Source organism: Marmota monax, unplaced genomic scaffold, assembly GCF_021218885.2.
Source record: "Marmota monax isolate L192 unplaced genomic scaffold, Marmota_monax_Labrador192_F-V1.1 WCK01_AAM20220418_F8-fsc00108, whole genome shotgun sequence".
NCBI lineage: Eukaryota > Metazoa > Chordata > Mammalia > Rodentia > Sciuridae > Marmota > Marmota monax.
In genome coordinates this window covers 5,141,416-5,160,105 of record NW_026694593.1, presented here as the reverse complement: position 1 = coordinate 5,160,105, position 18,690 = coordinate 5,141,416, and the positions used below count along the sequence as shown (strand labels likewise).

The window sequence follows — 18,690 nt, the reverse complement described above, 5'->3', positions numbered from 1 at the left end:
CGGGACCAGTGCGTGGAGTCCAGGCGTGTGATTGGTGGTTACCAGAGGGCCAATCAGAGGAGCTGTTGCAAGGCAGTCCGTAGACCGGCCGGGAGGGAGGAAGGTGGCAAGATGGTGTTGGAGAGCACTATGGTTTGGTGAGGAACTACCTTGGGGCCCGTGGGGGCGTGACTGGGTCGGGGGTGCGCGCAGCGTCCAGGCCGGCTGGGCCCCGGGTGGGGCCGCGGGGCTTGTAGGTCAAGACGCGGCCTTGGGGTCTAGAGAGGAGGAGCCGGGTCGACTCCCTGAGTCATCCCAGGGCCCCAGAGCGGCAGGCCCGGGTATGCCCTCTAGCTCCGAGCCGGGGATCCTGGCTGTCTCGCTTTGTTTCAGCATCATCTGCTCCTTACCAGCCCAGAACTGTCTCAGGCTGCTTCTCCGACTTTGCCCTCCTTTCCTCAAAGTAATGGATATTAGGAAGAGAGAGGATGGTGGTAAAGATGTTGGTGATTATTGTTATTAGATGTCCCATTCGTTGGCCTGTGTCGTCTTTAAAGTTACACTTGCAGATTGTTTCCTACGTGGCAGGTATATTACTTCATTTCACTTAAACCTCCCAGCAACACTTCAGAGGAAATATTTCTCCATGTTACAGATGAGGCTCAGCGATTCTAAGTCACACAGCTAGTTAAGCGGTGGCGCCAAGATATCAGACTCAGGACTACATAAAGCTTTTTTTTTTTTTTTTAAATCCAGTGAGACTCTTCATCAGTCTCAGGCATGGACTGAAGCAGATTAGAAGCTGACAACAAACTTTTGCAGGGTTTCAAGTTCTTTTTTAGGGCTGGGGATATGGTTCAGTGGCAGAGGTCTTGCCTCGCTTGTGTGAGGTCCTGGGTTGGATCCCCAGCACCACAAAAAAAGCAAGAATGTTCCTTCTAAGTATGAACCTAGAATATAATAAAGAACAGTTACACAAATGTACACAGGTCTCCAGTTAGGAGGAACAGATACCTATGAGATTTCTCCTTTTCTCTGGTGGAAAATTGTGCTACAGCATACTCAGTTAAATTTGAATTTCAGAACCAGGCATGGTAGCACAAGCCTGTAATCCTAGCAACTCAGGAGGCCCAGGCAGGAGGATTCCAAGTTAAAAACCAGCTCAGCAATTTACCTAGACCCTGTCTTAAAATAAATTTTAAAAACTGGAGATGCAGCTCAGTGGTGGAGTATCCTTGGGTTCAATTTCCATTATTCCCCAAAATTGAATTTCAGACAAACAGTAAGTAATTTTTAGTATAAAAGATGTCTATTTGTATGGAGTGGTGGCACAAGACTGTAATCCCAGCAGCTCAGGAGGCTGAGGTAGGAGGATTGGGAATCAGCAGGCTCAGCAACTTAGTGAGGCTCTAAGCAACTTAGACCTTGTCTCAAAATATAAAATAAAAAGGACTGGGGATGTGATTCAGTGGTTAAACGTCCCTGGGTTCAATCCCTGCACTGCATCCACAGCCCTTTATTTTTTAATTTAATTATATATTTTTTTCAGTAAACACACTTGATTTATTTTGTATAAAAAGGTAAAGTTTACAACTATTATAAAAACTTAGCATGAATAAGTATATCATTACACTTTATGCAGAAATATACATCTCTGCCACTATACAAGAAAACTCTTTAATTAAAGGAGTTCACAAGGGGGGGCTCATGCGCGCTCTCTCTCTCTCTCTCTCTCTGTATATATACATATACACACAGCATTTAGTAGGCTTGAGTCAAAAAGGTAATTTCTGACCAAAAGATTTCATTTAAGTAAGTGAATACTGAATCCTTCTGGATTTTGAAAAAAGGCAAAGTCTGGAGGCTGCAGTTGTGGCCCAGTGGTAGACCACTTGCCTAGAATGTGTGAGGCACTGGGTTCACCACATAGAAATAAATGAATAAAATAAAGGTTCATCAACATTAAAAAAAAAAAAAAACAAAAAAAGCAAAGTCTGCTTCGATTGGGCAATTCCTTGTAATTAGAATGTTTTCGCTCCCCATGGTGGGAATAGTATATAAAGAAAACCTTCCAACTGCAGAAAGGGCATTTAAAAGTCTTTTTCATAGATAACAAATATCACAGTCCAGGACAGAGAACACCGTGGGAAGATGGTCGTTCTTAGTTTTCCTTCCATTTGTTTTTCTTTTTAAAAAGGTCTGTTCAATTTGTCCTGGTGAAATGGTTGAAAAATAAGTTCAACGCCTTAAAAGATCCTGTGGATTTGTTGTTGGTGTTGTGCAAAAAGAAAGAAAGAAAAAAATAAAAAGGAAAAAAAAAAGTCATGAACATCATTTATTCAGCCACAGAGTGCTTTGCTGTCATTTGACATTAACTCAGAAGGGAATTCAGAAGTCTGCAAGGATGGGATTCTGATGTCCATGTTTAGGGTGGTCAGCGGTGTCCTGGACACCTGGTTCTGTCCTGGTCTCTAGTGGCGCAGGCTAACAATACTGGGGTGTGAGTTCTGGGCGATCTGCAGGTCCAAGATGCAGTCTATGGTGTGCTGCAGGATTTCCATCTTGCTCACCTTCTTGTTTTGGGAGATGCTTGGCCCAGCTCCTTGAGCTTGGAGTAACAGTTGTTTGTGTTGTACAGCAGGCTCATCGGGTCATCCAACAGGGTCTGTTCCAGGAGATGCCCAGGCTGTGGTCTGACAGACTGTTTTTCCTAATGCACCTCACCAGACTGACTGAAGGCTTTTCATGCTGACCGCAGTGGAAGGAGAGACAGGAAGGGAGCAGGCTACCCTGGAGCTCAGGCTGCCGCCTGCCCAGCTGGCCGTGCTTGGCACTAGGATCTGCTCAGAATCTTATTTATTTTTGAGGTGGTGTTTCATTAAGTTTCTTATGGCCTCACTAAATTGCTGAGGAGGGACTCAAACTTGTAATCCTCCTGTCTCAGCCTCTTGGAGTGTTGTAATTACAGACATACACTGTACTTGTTTCTTTTTCTTTTTTAAAGGTAGATGGAATCAAGTAGAATACTGTGAACATCAAGCTGAGGAGATTTTTATTTATTAAAAAAACTTTTTAAGTACTGGGGATTGAACCCGCTGAGCCACATCCGCAGTCTACTTTTTTTTCTTTTTATTGGTGGGGGGGGCCTACTGGGGATTGAACTCAGGGGCAGTCAACCACTGCACCACAATCCAGCCCTACTTTCTATTTCATTTAGAGACAGGATCTCACTGAGTTGCTAAGCACCTTGCTTTTGCTGAGGCTGGCTTTGAACTCGCAATCCTTCTGCCTCAGCCTCCTGAACTGCTGGGATTATAGGCATGTGCCACTGTGCCTGCCTGGCTCCCATCCATTTTTAATTCTTATTTAGAGACAGGGTCTCACTAAGTTGCTTAGGGCTTCATTTAGCTGGGATCCTCCTACCTCAACCTCCCTAGTGCTAGGATTACAGGTATGCACCACTGTGCCTGGCTAAATTGAGGTGATTGAACTTTGTCTTGTACCCTTCCATTGAGGACTATTAAGAAAGTTCTGGGGCTTGAGTTGGGGCTCAGTGGTAGAGCACTTGCCTAGCAAATGCAAGGCACTGGGTTTGATCCTCAGCACCACCTTTATTTAATTAATTATTTAAATTAATTAAATAAAGGTATTGCGTCCATCTACAACTAAAAAAAAAGAAAGAAAAAACAAAGGACTGGGGCTGGGGTTGTAGCTCAGTGGTAGAGCATTTGCCTAGCAGGGATGAGGCACTGGGTTCAATCCTCAGCACCACATAGAAATAAAAGTTAAATTCTTTTTTTTTTTTTTTAAAGGTAGAGAGAGAGAGGAGAGAGAGAGAATTTTTTAATATTTATTTTTAGTTTTTGGCGGACACAACATCTTTCTTTGTATGTGGTGCTGAGGATCGAACCCGGGCCGCACGCATGCCAGGCGAGCGCGCTCGCTACTGCTTGAGCCACATCCCCAGCCCAAAGTTAAATTCTTAAGAAAGAAAGAAGGAAAGTTCTAAGGGTCATGGGAGCAGACCTGTATACAAAATGGCATTTAAGAATATTGTTCTATGCCGGGTGTGGTGGCATGTGCCTGTAATCCCAGCAGTTTGGGAGGCAGAGGCATGAGGATGCAGATTTGAGACCAGCCTCAGCAACTTAGTGAGGCTGTAAGGACTTAGTGAGATCCTGCCTTAAAATATAATAAAAGTGTTCGGTGGTTAAGCAATCCTGTGTTCAATTCCTAATCCTTCCCGCCCACCCCAATCCCCCTCAAAAAAAAAAAAAAGAAAAGAAAGAATATTGTTTTGCCTGTAATCCCAGCAACTCTTGAAGCTAAGGCAGGAGGATCACTAGTTTGAGATCTAGGATCTGCTAGTTTGAGACTAGCAGAGGCAACTTAGTAAAACCCTGTTTCAAAGTAAAAGGCCTAGGGATAGGCATGGTGGGCAGCACACACCTATAATCCCAGTAACTTGGGAGGCTGAGTCAGGAGAATGGCAGGAGACCAACCTGGCAACTAAGCAAAACCTTGTCTCAAAAAAAAAAAAAAAAGTGTTCCTTACATATCAAGTTTAAGATTGAGAAAACTAAACAATATGTTTCTTAGGAATGCATATATGGGTGGTAAGGCATCTGTTTTTGCCTCCAATAGCCTTCCCTCTACTGGTTCTGGCAAAGTATGAAAACTGCTGCGTTGTTCTCCAGAGTCAGTTCTCATGGTCTCTCCTGTCACCATTTTCTCCCCAGCCTTATCCACCTGCTGGTCTTGCCCACAATCCTTAATCTTAGTAGCTATTCCATCTGGACTATACTCAAGGCCTCCATTGTGTTTTATGTTTGGACTTGGCACTTTTATTGTAAGAGTTTGAGAGGCAGTTACTTCCCTGCTGGGAGAATAATCAGAAACAATTTATCAGGGGGAAAATATAAGGTATGGTCAGTAAAGTTAGACCTTGAGCTTCTTTACATAGTTTGTTTAGAGGTGTGTGGTTGAGTTCCTACTCTGGATTAGTTTTTGTTTTATGCTTCTAAGTATCAGGCACTTTGCTAAGTACTTTCTGTGTATTTAACCCATATAGCAATCCCACAGGATTGGGTACAATAAAATCCATTTTACAGGTGATGTAATAATCTCAGAGAAATTAAGTAACTTTCTTAGGATTATACAATTATGATCCTAAGAAGTAGAGTGGGAATTTGAACCTGGGCCTGAACACTATCCTACATTCTTTTCTATGCTTATTTTCCAGTAACTTCTTAATTATCTCTCTTTACCATTTTTGGTGTGTGTTTATTACTAGACAGTGTATTCTAAAGAAAAAAAAAATTGCCCCTAAACCAGTATTTTTCTTGCCAATAGAAATGAAGTATATCATCTAGGGCACTGCTTTCTTCCATTAGCACAGATAGAATCATCCACTGTTGGAGCTCGCTTACAGGGACCTAAGGGGTCATCAAGAATTCATCATCGTTGGGAGGGGAGGGGAGGGGAGGGGGGATAGTAGAGGATAGGAAAGGTAGCAGAATACAACAGTCACTAGTATGGCAATATATAAAAACGTGGATGTGTAACCGATGTGATACTGCAATCTGTATACGGGGTAAAAACGGGAGTTCATAACCCACTTGAATCTAATGTATGAAATATGATATGTCAAGGGCTTTGTAATGTTTTGAACAACCAATTAAAAAAAAAAAAAAAGAATTCATCATCGGGACTGAGGTTGTAGCTAAGCGGTAGAGTGTTTGCCTGGCATGTGTGAGGCCCTGGGTTCAATTCTCAGCACCACATACAAATAAATAAATTAAAATAAAGGTCCATCAATGACTAAAAACATAAAAAAAAAAAAAAAAGAATTCATCATCTACAGGGACTTAAGTAACAACCTCATTTAACTGCTTTTGATCGCTGGAAAACTGGAACTTGTGTTTTGTATTATCTGGATTATTTCCTCTTTTTAATATTTATTTTTTAATTGTAGTTGGATTAATTATCTTTAATTAATTTTTTTTGTGTGGTGCTGAGAATGGAACCCAGGGCCTTGTCTGTGCTAGGCGTGTGCTCTACTGCTGAGCCACATCCCCAGCCCTCTCTTTCCTCTTTTTTAAAGAAATTTATTATTTCTATTTTGCAGTATTGGGGATTGAACCCAGGTGCACTTTATCATGGAACTACATCCCCAGCCCTTTTTTATTTTGAGACAGGGTCTTGCTAAGTTGCCAGGGCTGGCTTTGAATTTGTGATCCTCCTGCCTCAGCCACTTGAGTAGCTAGTGTTATAGGTGGGCACCAGCATACCAGACTGAATTCTTTTAGATTGTCAAAATTCATAGGGATAGGACTGGGGCTCAGTGGTAAAGTGCCTGCCTCGCATGTCTGAGGCACTGGGTTTGATCCTCAGCACCACATAAAAATAAATAAAGATAACTGTATGTTCTTCTACAACTAAAAAAAAAATTATAGCAATAGAAGTGTTGAGATCCAAAATCAATGAAACCTAATTTTTGCCGTTCAGTCCAACTTCCAAAGCTATTAAACATTTAACCACAATGATTACATTGTGCCTAGTATATGCTAATTTGTAAGTACTTTAATTTTTTTTTCCTGGTAACACCTTTTTAATAGGTCAGAGTAACTATAGAGTTTATTATGTTCTTCCTGAGAATAATTTATATCCTCCAACAAACTAAAGGGAAGTTATATTCTTAAATGATCTAAGACAATGATGGCATAAAAACTGGACAGCTAGACAATCAAACCTCTGTGTTCTACTTAATTCACTCTGGGGAAGAGTGACACAATGAAGGGTCAGTCAGCTCCAATGGCTGTGAAAGAGTCAACATGGCTCCAATCTTTCTTCATAAATTACATAAAAATGGAAATGGGTAGTTCTGGAACTTATCACTGAGATTTGGAGGTGCTCATACAAAGCGTTTCTGCTTCTAAGAGAAATTGCACTGCTACAGACAACTGGCACATTACCTTGGTGAGAAGTCTTAGCTGTGCTCTACAGCTAGCTCCCAGCCTACTGCTTTGATATCCATGTGAAAGTAAAAAGCAAGAGAGCTATGCACGGTGGTGCAAGCCTATAATTCCAGCAGCTCAGGAGGCTGAGACAGAAGGATCACAAGTTCAAGGCCAGCCTCAGCAGTTTAGCAAGGCCCTAAACAACTTGGTGAAATTTTCTCAAAACATACATACATCCATGCATACATACATAAAAGGGCCAGTTGCTGGAATTGTGGTTCAGAGATAGAGTGCTTGCCTAGCACATGTGAGGCATGGGGTTTGATCTTCAGCACTACATAAAGTTATTTTTAAAAGGGGAGGCGGGGGTGCCAGGGATGTAGCTTAGTGGTGAATTGCCCCCTGGGTTATATCCCTAGTACAAAAAAAAAAGGGGGGAGAGACAGGATGCTATTTTTTTTCCCTGAGAAAACTCAAGTTTTCAATGTAACTTTTATATTCTTTCTTTGTAGATGGGATTAGCATATTGCAATAAAAGACTGTTCTACCAAAAACCCCAGTCTGGATAATAATCCTTAGCCTTCTGGATCTCCCAGGATTCTTCACCACACTCCTCTTTGAATATGTAGTGAAGCTAGGTCAGGAATGAACATAGTTCCCAGGCCATTAAAACATCCTACTGTAGGGCTGGGATTGTGGCTCAGTTGTAGAGCGCTTGCCTAGCATGTGTGAAGCACAGAGTTTGATTCTCAGCACCACATGTAGATAAATAAAATAAAGGTCCATTGGCAACTTAAAAAAAAAAAAAAAAAAGATTGCTCTTCATGTTTTATTTGGTTGGTTGGTACTGGAGATTGTACCAGGGGCACTCAACCACTGATCCACATCCCCAGCCCTATTTAGAGACAGGATCTCACTGAGTTGCTTAGCCCCTTCCCATTGCTGAGGCTGGCTTTGAACTCTTTTTTTTTTTCTTTTTTCTTTTTGTGGTGCTGGGGTTTGAACCCAGGGCCTTGTGCACGCGAGGCAAGCACTTTACCAACTGAGCTATATCCCCAGCCCCTGGCTTTGAACTCTTGATTCTCCTGCCCCCCAGTCTCCCAAGCCGCTGGGATTATAGGTGTGTGCCACTGCACCCAGATTTTAAAAGCTTAATGAACAAATTTCAAAATAACACATTTTGAACCTCAGACTTTTCTGAATATCATTATTTAAAAAAACAAAGAAACAAAACAGCAAAAATGAACCCAAAGAGGTTTTCAACTAGCTGTCATTCAGCTGGAGCTGTATGTGCTGGTGACCAAGGACATGGGATAGTTCCTGGCTGCTGGTGGAAGGCTGGATTAAAAGTTTTCTTCATTTCCTATATTTTGAGTACACCCTTTATGATAGATTTTAAATCACCTATGACAAAGCTTAATAACACTGGTACATAAGCCTTTGATGCTCATCAGAATTGTGGAATGTTAAAAAAATTTTCCTCCTCTGGTCATTCTGAGTCAGTCAGTCTATGATAAGACTTGGTCATATATATACTATATTTAAAAAAAAAATTTACAGTTAATTTTCTATTCCACCAAGGCTGAGATCCACTGCCATAACACAGTGTATCTCACATGAAAGATGCTGAAGGGAGCCCCAGAACTGAAGAGAATGTTTCAGAAAGATCCTAAAATACTTCTTTCTCCTCCTTCACCCCAATCTGACAGTGTGGACAACAGTGAGTATATGCGTAATGGAGACTTCTTACCCACCCGGCTACAGGCCCAACAGGATGCTGTCAACATAGTATGTCACTCAAAGACCCGAAGCAACCCTGAGAACAACGTGGGCCTCATCACACTGGCCAAGTATGTGAGACAGGAGGAGGGACTTGGTAGATGGGTGGCTTTTCTTCCCATGTTACAATGTTGCATGTCATATCTGAGATGACTGCCCTTTCATGGATTCCCTTAGGCTACTTTTGCCCATTACCTTCTTCAACTGTGTTCTTCACTATTCAGTATAAATGCCAGTAGTAACTCCTTTTTGATATTTAAATTATTTGATATAAAGTCAGGCTGGGGGTATTGCTTAGTGGTAGAGCATTTGCCTAGCATTTGTGAGGCCCTGGGTTCAATCTCCAGCGCTTCAAAAAAGAGGGGGGAAAAATAAAATAAATAAAAAATTATTTGGTGATCAGAGCTCCTGGGCATACATCATCACACATTCTGTTATCCCAAAAATGACTTGTTTCAGGACTGGTAATTATCAAATGAATAACTTTCCATTTCAATATACATACTCTTAGCTGAAAAGTGAGTCTAGAAATGGAGAGGGTGGTAAGATACAAAGTAGCATGTAATTTTTGTGGCAGATTTTCAAGGCCCTGAGAGCAAAATAGGATGAGAAGAGTTAGGGTAAAACATTGGGAGACAAAGGGCAGATTCTTTCAAACCAACCCGTGTGTTTTTGTGCTTGGTGTCTATTAAATATTAGTTTGATTCGGAAAGAGATTGTAGTTATTATCGAGGTTTTTAAAGAAAAGATGAGTTACAAACAAGTTAGGATCTCCTTGTGCTTACCTGAACTCACTAAGATGCTCTTCCCCACATCCAGTGACTGTGAAGTGCTGACCACACTCACCCCTGACACCGGCCGCATCCTCTCCAAGCTCCACACCGTTCAACCCAAGGGCAAGATCACCTTCTGCACTGGCATCCGCGTAGCCCATGTGAGTCCTACTGGGTCCCTTTGGTTTTCCCTTCCTGCTTGGGTTTTGCCTTAAACATCACTCATTTCCCCTCTGGAATCTTCTTTTTTTTTTAGTTGTAGATGGGCACGATACCTTTATTTATTTTTGCGTGATGCTGAGAACTGAACCCAGTGTTCTAGGCAAGTGCTCTGCCACTGAGCTACAATCCCAGACCTTCTCTGGAATCTTGAACAATCGCCAGAGTAAGGGGGGAGGGAAAGGATATGGTGGGATGAATCCCAGGATCAATGAACATTATGAAGGGAACGATCCCTTGAATTGAGAATTCATTCCCCTTCCTCTTCTTTATCCACAGAAATGCACAGCAAGATGGGAGAGGTTAGATCTTGTGTGAGCACAATGATAGATATGAAGTACATAGGAACTGTGAAGAAGAAAAAGAATAGAGGGAAGAGCGAGGGAGTTTCGTTGGTTGACCCTAAGGACTTTCTCTTCCTTTGCTAGCTGGCTCTGAAGCACCGACAGGGCAAGAATCACAAGATGCGGATCATTGCTTTTGTGGGGAGCCCCGTAGAAGATAATGAGAAGGATGTGAGTCCTAGAGATAGTGCATTTGGGCAGCCTGTTTGGGAATGAGGTCTTTTAGTGCTCAGTGCAGAGGCACTGAGCTTATGGTTTGGGGGAAGGTAAATATGCAGGATTCTGTTTCTGTTGGGGGGCCTTGGGGAAGTCAGTGGATTTTTGTGTACTTCTATGAGGCAAGTCTTTTTCCTCTCAAAAGAAATTGATTTCTTGATTTTTCTCCCTTTCTTCCTAGTTGGTTAAACTGGCTAAACGCCTCAAGAAAGAGAAAGTGAATGTTGACATTATCAATTTTGGGGAAGAGGTGAGCTGGAACTAGGGGGGGCATTGACTTGATTTGGTTATGTTCAGGCCAAATTTTACCCAGAGAACGGCCCAGAATGGGAGGGGAGCTATGGACAATTGATGTGGTGACAGAGGAGGAGGAGCAAGGTGTGAAGGAGAATGTCACATGTTTTCCTACAGGAGGTGAACACAGAAAAGCTGACGGCCTTTGTAAACACATTGAATGGCAAAGATGGAACTGGTTCTCATCTGGTGACAGTGCCTCCTGGGCCCAGCTTGGCTGATGCTCTCATCAGTTCTCCGATTCTGGCTGGTGAAGGTGGTGCCATGCTGGGTCTTGGTGCCAGTGACTTTGAATTTGGAGTGGATCCCAGTGCTGATCCTGAGCTGGCCCTGGTAAGTAAATGTTGACCCAAAATATAGCCCTGGGGTTTTTCCTTTATTCTCCTTTACTGATTTATATAATAGGGCTTAGCAGTCCTAAGCATTCCCATAACCCTTGTTTTCCAAGACCCCCTTTTTATTCTCTCTTTCCTATAACTCTGTCTTATCTGTAGGACACCAACATCAGATTCCATCTCATTCAGTCTCCTAATTAAACCCCATGCTTTCCCCAGGTCCTTCCTTTTCCCCCATACCAGTTCTTACCTCTCCGGCTCTTTCCCATAAGACAAACCGCAAGCTGCTCTTTTAGCTGCTATTTAGGCTCCTTTCCTGCATCCTCGGCTGACTTTAAACGAGGCTGCGGACATCTGATCGTTCCTTTCCCATTGGCAGGCTCTTCGTGTTTCCATGGAAGAGCAGCGGCAAAGGCAGGAGGAAGAGGCACGGCGGGCAGCAGCAGCCTCTGCTGCTGAGGCTGGGATTGCTGCGGCTGGGACCGAAGGTGAGCGAGGTGGAATCTGAAGCCTGACTGCAGGAGAGTGTCTGGGAGGGAGGGGAATCTGTGAAAGGAATGTGCTGATGGAATGGCTGATGTGGGCTGTGTGGAACTGACACTAGTTCCATCCCAACCTTTTCTTCCTTTTCCCAGACTCAGATGATGCTCTGCTGAAGATGACTATCAGTCAGCAGGAATTTGGCCGCACAGGACTCCCTGATCTAAGCAGTATGACTGAGGAAGAGCAGATTGCTTATGCCATGCAGATGTCCCTGCAGGGAGCAGGTAGGCCAGGGCAGGGTGATAGAGCACGGGCAGTGGGTGGGATGGGGAAATGGAACTGATCAGACTGCCTTCCTTTTCTCAGAGTTTGGCCAGGCAGAATCAGCTGACCTCGATGCCAACTCAGCCATGGATACATCTGAGCCAGCCAAGGTGAGGGCAGCCATACCTCCTGCCTCCATCAGGAATAAATTCCCCTTGCAGTCAGATCTTCAGCTCTCTTGGCCCAAGGCCATTCTTCCCTCAGGATTTCATAAATGAGTCCTTTGAAGAGCAGAAGGAAACACATGGATATGGATTTTCTTTTTCCCTTTGTTACCGGGGATTGAATGAACTCAGGGGGACTCAACCATCTCCAGTCCTATTTTGAATTTTATTTATAGACAGGGTCTCACTGAATTGCTTAGCAGCTCACAGTTCCTGAGGCTGGCTTTGAACTCACGATCCTCCTGCTTCAGCCTCCCAAGCTGCTGAGATTATAGGCGTGTGCCATCACACTGGTGGATATGGATTTCTTGTTTGTAAACCTTGCTTAAGGCAACAGAATGCTATTCGTCTAGGTTGGAGAAATGTCCAACTGTTCTCAAATTCCTTGCTGATGGGAAATTTTTAACTATCCTATGGAATCCCAGTTCTATAGGATATCACCCCCTCCCAGAGTGGAAAAAGAAAAAGAAAAGAAAAAGGAGTTCTGGGCGTCTTATAACAGGGAACCTGCATGTGATGAGTGTTTTTACCTCCTGATTACAATTAGCAAAGTTCTCAAGCTTCTCCTGTTTTTTGTCAGTAACAAGTTTGAATTCATACCATCTAGAGGAGGACTGGTGATGTGGCTCTCTTTACCTAGCCTAGCATGCAGGAGCCTGTGGGTTCCACCTGCACACCACGGGGTTGGGAAGGACATGGCAGAGTACGTGACATCTGGGGCGTTGTATCTTACTGAGTCTCCTTCCTTCCCTTAGCTAGAGGTACTCCTTAGCCCCTGCCCCTAGTCAAGAGAAGAGCACGCCTGAAGCAGCTGTGTGCTCCTGTCCCTTATACCTGCTTGCTCCCTGTTAGCCCACACACTGCATGAGCTAACACTGCCTTTTTTTCAGGAGGAGGATGATTATGACGTGATGCAGGACCCTGAGTTCCTTCAGAGTGTCCTAGAGAACCTTCCAGGTGTGGATCCTAATAATGAAGCCATTCGAAATGCCATGGGCTCTTTGGCCTCCCAGGCCACCAAGGATGGCAAGAAAGACAAGAAGGAGGAGGATAAGAAGTGAGACTGAGGGAAAGGGTGGCTAGCCTGCCCAGGGGACTGTATAGGGTGGGGTGGGATATAGGGTTAGATATGTTATCTGTAACAATTACAAACTAAATAAAGCTTGGCAAATTTTTTCCTTTTTTGCTTCAAGTAGTGATAGCTTAGCACTTGGGAAAGAAGGAGCTGAGGGGAAGGAGCCTGAGGAACTACTTCCCTTTGAGCTCTCTGTACTCACTCCCTATCCTGACACCTTCCTCCCATCTCTTCCCTGTCACTTCTGCTGGCTCTACTGCCCTGGGGCTATTTTGCTTTGTCATTAAGAGAAGTTTGTTAAGAGCCCTCTTTAGTTAGGAATCAGGGCCCAAGAGGCGAATAGAAAACTATAATGGCTCTAGGGCAGCCCAGCTGTGACTTCTGGGCACCCTCCTAGAGGTGACCATAGGCCCTCTAAAAGGGTGAAAAGTTTATCAGCAGATGAAGAAGAGATAGAGATGATTCCAGTCCACAGGAGCAGTGTGTGCTGACAGCATGTGGAGGCACAGTTGAGGAACTGAGGAGCTCAGAAACTGGCTGGCAGTTGGCCCAGGGCACCAAGGAGCAGAAATCCTTTAGGCCTGACTTTAACGGTTAAGTCTGTGAAGCCAAAGGATAAAACATATGTCTTCATGAAGTGCTTAATTCAGAAGAAGGTTTCTTTGTCCTTATGATCACCGAACACATGGAAAGAACCAGAAGACTGGGACACAGGTCCCAGTTCTGCCAGAACATGACTTTGCTTAGGGAACTACATTCAGGCCCAGGAAAGCTGAATCGACTAATACTTTTTTTTTTTTTTTTAAGGTTTTATTTTTTATATCTTTATTTTGTTTATTTTTATGTGGTGCTGAGGATCGAACCCAGGTGCTAGATGAGAGATCTACCGCTGAGCCATAATCCCAGCCCTCGACTAATATTTTTATGACCAGTACTCATAAAGGACTCCCAAGTTCTAAGTGAAATGGGGCATTTCTTGCCTCTTTACTCATTGGGATTATTATCAGTTTACAAGTAACATTTAATTTAAAAAATACTAATCTCCCAAAAAGTTGGCCTTGATGAAGCAATAAAACTATATAGCCAGGCAGTTACTCCGAAAGCTGAGGCATGAGGGTCACAAGTTTAAGGCCAGCCTCAGCAATTTAGTGAGGCCCTGAGTAACTTAGTGAGACCCTGTCTCAAAATAAAAAGAAGGGCTGAGGGTGTTGCTCAGTGGTTAAGTACCCCTGGGTTCACTCCTGGTATCAAAAACAAAAAATTGTATTCTCTTTTTGGAATGCTGGGTGCTGGATATTGAACCCAGGACCTTATGTATAATAGGCAAGTACTCTACCACTGAGTTATCCCCTCAACCACCCTTTCTCCCAATCACATTTTTGTGGGGAGGACTAGGGGTTGAATCCAGTGGCACTTTACCATTAAGCTACATCTCCAGCCCTTTTTATTTATTATTTTGAGACTGGATCTCACTAAGTTGCTTAAGGCCTCCCTAAGTTGCTGAGGCTGGCCTTGAACTTACAGTCCTCCTGCCTCAGCCACTGGAGTAGCTAGAATTACAGGCATGTACCACTGTGTCCGTTTCAGAACACATAAGGACTGTTAATGTTTTGAGTCTTTATAGGTTTCAAGTCTGATTATTTTGTTCGTTTTTGACTCTACTCCTCACCTCTTGGGTAGAATGGAAAATCTTCGAACTTATGTCAGTTACCTCATATTCTGGTTTCCTGGTTTTCAAATTAAATCTCATTTGTTTTAGTCTCTCTCCCTGTGATTTTGTACTCTCATTTTGGTGTGGTTTCTCAGGGGAGCAGAGAGAAATGTGTGTGGTCAGTCAACCAGAAGCTCCTATTTCCTTAGGTCTCCATTACCTTATTTCTCTGTCTCAGCAAGTGGTTGTGAAAATTAAACGTGGTGGTGTATGTGTAACCGAAGGTCAAAGGAGATTTTTCCTGTTGTTTACGTTGATAGGCTTCATTGAACACCCAAGTGAGCACAGCTAAAGATTTGTGGCCTCTTATCATCCTCAGCCTACATAAGGTCAATTTTTTTTTTCAGTATTGGGGATTGAACCCAGGGCCTTGCATGTGCCAGACAAGGCTCCACTACTGAGCTGCATACATCCCAGCCTTTTTTACTCTGAAACAGGATTTCGTTAAGTTGTCCTGGCTGGCCTTAAACTTGCAATGGGGGCTGGGGCTGTAGGGCTCAGTGGTAGAGTGCTGAGCATGTGTGAGGCACTGGGTTCAATCCTCAGCACTGCATAAAAATAAATAAAATAGGTCCATTGACCAAAAAAACAAAACAAAACAAAAAAAAACAACCTTGCAATGGAGTGGACCATCACTCGCAGCAAGATTAGAAATTTGACAAAAAGTCCAAGCATGGTGGCACATGCCTGTAATCCTTACTACTTGGGAGGCTGAGTCAGATGGATCCTTTGGATCTAAGAAAAGAACAACCTGGACATAGGGCATGGCAGCAAATGCCCATAATCCCAGTGATTTAGGAGACAGAGGCAGGAAGATTGCAAGTTCAAGACCAGCCTCAGCAATTTAGCAAGGCCCTAAGAAACAGTGAGACAAAGTCTCACAAAATAAAAAGGAGGACTGGGATTGTGGCTCAGTGGTAGAGCACTTGCCTAGCACGGGTGACAAACTGGGTTCAATCCTCAATACCACATAAAAAATAAAGATATGTGGGCTGGGGATATAGGTCAGTTGGTAGAGTGCTTGCCTTGCATGCACAAGACCCTGGGTTCAATCCCCAGTTCCACAAAAGAAATAAAGGTATTGTGTCCAAAAAAATAAAATAAAAAGGACTTTGGGGTTGTGGTTTGGTGGTAAAGCACCTCTGGATTCAATCCCCAGTACCGGGGGGAAAAAAAAAACCCGCCTGGGTTATATAGTGAGACCCGTTAAAAATATTGACAAGGAAATGAAGAGTCATGGAGAGACGATGATCTGTTACTCTCCCTCCCTCATTCTTCGGGACGGGAGCATAGACCACAGGCCAAGTTAGAAGAATACAGACAGGGAATGCCTGCAAGAAACAGGTAGGTATCTTACACCTTGACTGGATGTTTCCTGGTGGTAGAATTTTTGTCCCAGTGTTGGCAGAGAGTATGTGTGAAGCACTGAGAGAGAACCTGACATGAATTTACTGGCATTAGGGGAGGGTATACGAACACAGAACACAGAATGTACATGCTGGCAGCTGACTGGAGCAGGACTGGGAACGTCAGTGCTGTGGGATTCCTGCGTTTCCAGCATCTGCAGGTAAGCATGTGGGAGTTTCCCATGGACTGAGGATAGCTTGAAATGTTCCCAGGCTTAGCTATCTGAATGGTCACCGCCCAAGAGGGGACCCTACAGGGCAAGAAGACCCCAATGATAAATGCTATGGGGAAAAACTCAGGGTGCTGTGCAAGAGATCAGCAAGATAATGCACTACACATTGAGATCATGGTGTGAGAAACAGTGTGAGGTGACGGGTCCCTAAAGATCCTCAAACTCCCTGAGGAGAAAACCAGTGTTTAGGTCCACAGAGAACTCTAAGGGTCCCAGTCATAAAAGTTGACCTCTTTCTTTTCTCCCACCATTTCACCTTTGGAGAAGCCAGAGGTAGGAGGTGGAGGGAGGGTGAAAGTAGAGCAAAGGCTCCCCTGTTTGCCACTGCAGGTCTATGTGCTGTGGGTGCAGCCAGGGCTGGGGGATACGGGAGGCTTTGAATTGGCAATAAGATGAAAGTTTTAAGAATTGACTGTTGGCCAGGTGTGGTGGCACATGCCTGTAATCCCAGTGATTTAGGAGGCTGAGGCAGGAGGATTGCAAGTAAACAAGGCCCTAAGCAACTTAGACGTTATCTCAAAAAGTAAAAAGGGGGTGGGGTTGTGGCTCGGCAGTAGAGCGCCTGCCTAGCATGCGCGAAGGCCCTGGGTTCAATCCTCAGCACCACATGAAAATAAATATCTAAAGGTGCTGTGTTCAACTACAACTAAAAAATAAATATTAAAAAAAAAAGTAAGAAGGGCTGGATATGTGGCTGAGTGGCAGAGCAGGACTGAGGGCAATGTTGACGGGAGTGGGGAACTGTTCCTCTTTGTACTCTATCAAGTCCAGACAATTCAATAACCAATCACAATTTAAAGTACTAGACATTTATGCAACAAGAATTTATTTTGGGGGGAGGGTACCAGGGATTGAACTCAGGGGCACTCAACCACTGAGCCACATCTCCAGCTCAATTTTTGTATTTTATTAGAGACAGGGTCTCACTGAGTTGGTTAGCACTTTGCTATTGCTGAGGCTGGCTTGGAGCTCGTGATCCTCCTGTCTCAGCCTCCCAAGCTGCTGGGATTACAGGCGTGCACCACTGCACCTGGCCAAGAATTTATGTATTTTGCATGCTGGGAATTGAACCCAGGGCCTTATAAGTACCAGGCAGCATTCTACAATTGAGGTATACATCCAGCCTCTATTGAGTACCCTACCCTCAACATGGGTTGCATGGGATAAAAATGATGATTAATAGTGGTAGAGCACTTACCTGATATGGACAGGGCCTTGGGTTCAATCCTCAATGCTGCCCCCACCACACACACACACAAAAAAAAGCAAAATTACTTTCATGGACAACTAGTGAGAAAAACCTACTACCTGTCTTAAGGTAGGAGTGATGTGTGTGTGTGTTACTGGGATTGAAGCCAAGGGTGCTTTACCATTGAGCTACATCCCCAGCCTTTTTTATTTTTTATTTTGAGAGAGGACCTCAGTAAGTTTTCTAGGCTGGACTTGAACTTGTGATCCTCCTGCCTCAGCCTTGAGAGCAGCTGGGATCACAGGCATGTGCCACTGTGCCCAGCTGATTTGGGCTGCCAATTATAAAGCCAATTATGTAGACCAAAAATTACAGTGGTTTTAGATTCAAGTTTTATTATTATTATTCTTTTTACTTTTAGGACTGGGGATTGAACCCCGCTGTGCTTTACCACTGAGCTGCATTTCCAGTTTTTTGTTGTTTTTTTCTTTTGAGACAGGGTCTTACTAAGTTGCTTAGGGCCTTGCTAAATTGCTGACACTGGCCTTGAACTTGTGATCCTCCTGCCTCAGCCTCCTGAGTTGCTAAGCTTAGAGGTGTATACCACCATGCCTGTTAAATTTTATTGTTCTTTTTAATTTTTTTCATACTGGGGACTGAACCCAGGGGTACTCTATCACTGAGCTTCATTCCAGCTCTTTTTAAAAAATATGTTTTAGATGTTGATGAATCTTTATTTTATTTATTTATTTATTAGTTTTCGGCAGACACAACATCTTTGTTTGTATGTGGTGCTGAGGATCGAACCCAGCGCCGTGCGCATGCCAGGCGAGCACACTACCACTTGAGCCACATCCCCAGCCCAATTATTCATTTATTTATATGTGGTGCTGAGAATCAAACCCAGTGCCTCACACATGCTAAGCAAGCGCTCTACCACTGAGCCACAACCTCAGCCCGTTTTCTAGCTCTTTTTGAGATAAGATCTTGCTAAGTTGCTGAGGCTGGCCTCAGTTGTGATTCTCCTCCCTTAGCTTCCTGGGCAGCTGGGGTTCCAGGTGTATGCCACCACACCTGGCTAAGGGTTCTTTTACTGAGGAAGAAGAGGAGAATAGGTTTTAGACTCTGAAGCTGTACATCCCTTCAGCTACTCAATGATTTATTAATTCCTCATGTGGTTATTTGTGGTTCAGCAGCCTATAAAGCA

General features: G+C 43.7%; 1 protein-coding gene and 1 pseudogene across 1 annotated transcript; one reads left to right on the top strand and one right to left on the bottom strand.

Moving 5' to 3' along the window:
* On the top strand, positions 1–13,044 carry Psmd4 (proteasome 26S subunit ubiquitin receptor, non-ATPase 4). Its single transcript, XM_046421541.2, has 10 exons — positions 1–137; positions 8,648–8,788; positions 9,537–9,651; positions 10,138–10,224; positions 10,451–10,519; positions 10,681–10,896; positions 11,278–11,386; positions 11,534–11,665; positions 11,748–11,815; positions 12,760–13,044. Exons 1-10 carry the CDS (start codon positions 112–114, stop codon positions 12,928–12,930), a joined length of 1,134 nt encoding a protein of 377 aa, XP_046277497.1. The 5' UTR covers positions 1–111; the 3' UTR covers positions 12,931–13,044.
* Positions 2,231–4,796, bottom strand: LOC124077243 (DNA-binding protein inhibitor ID-2-like; annotated as a pseudogene).
* Positions 13,045–18,690: the final 5,646 nt, after the last annotated feature.

What these genes read in the sequence shown, in the direction of transcription:
- Psmd4 (XM_046421541.2), top strand. Translation starts at nt 112, where the DNA reads ATGGTGTTGGAGAGCACTATGGTTTG. An exon ending in GGCCTCATCACACTGGCCAA is followed by an intron (nt 8,789 to 9,536) that starts GTATGTGAGACA and finishes CCCCACATCCAG; the next exon opens with TGACTGTGAAGTGCTGACCA. An exon ending in GATGTCCCTGCAGGGAGCAG is followed by an intron (nt 11,666 to 11,747) that starts GTAGGCCAGGGC and finishes TCCTTTTCTCAG; the next exon opens with AGTTTGGCCAGGCAGAATCA.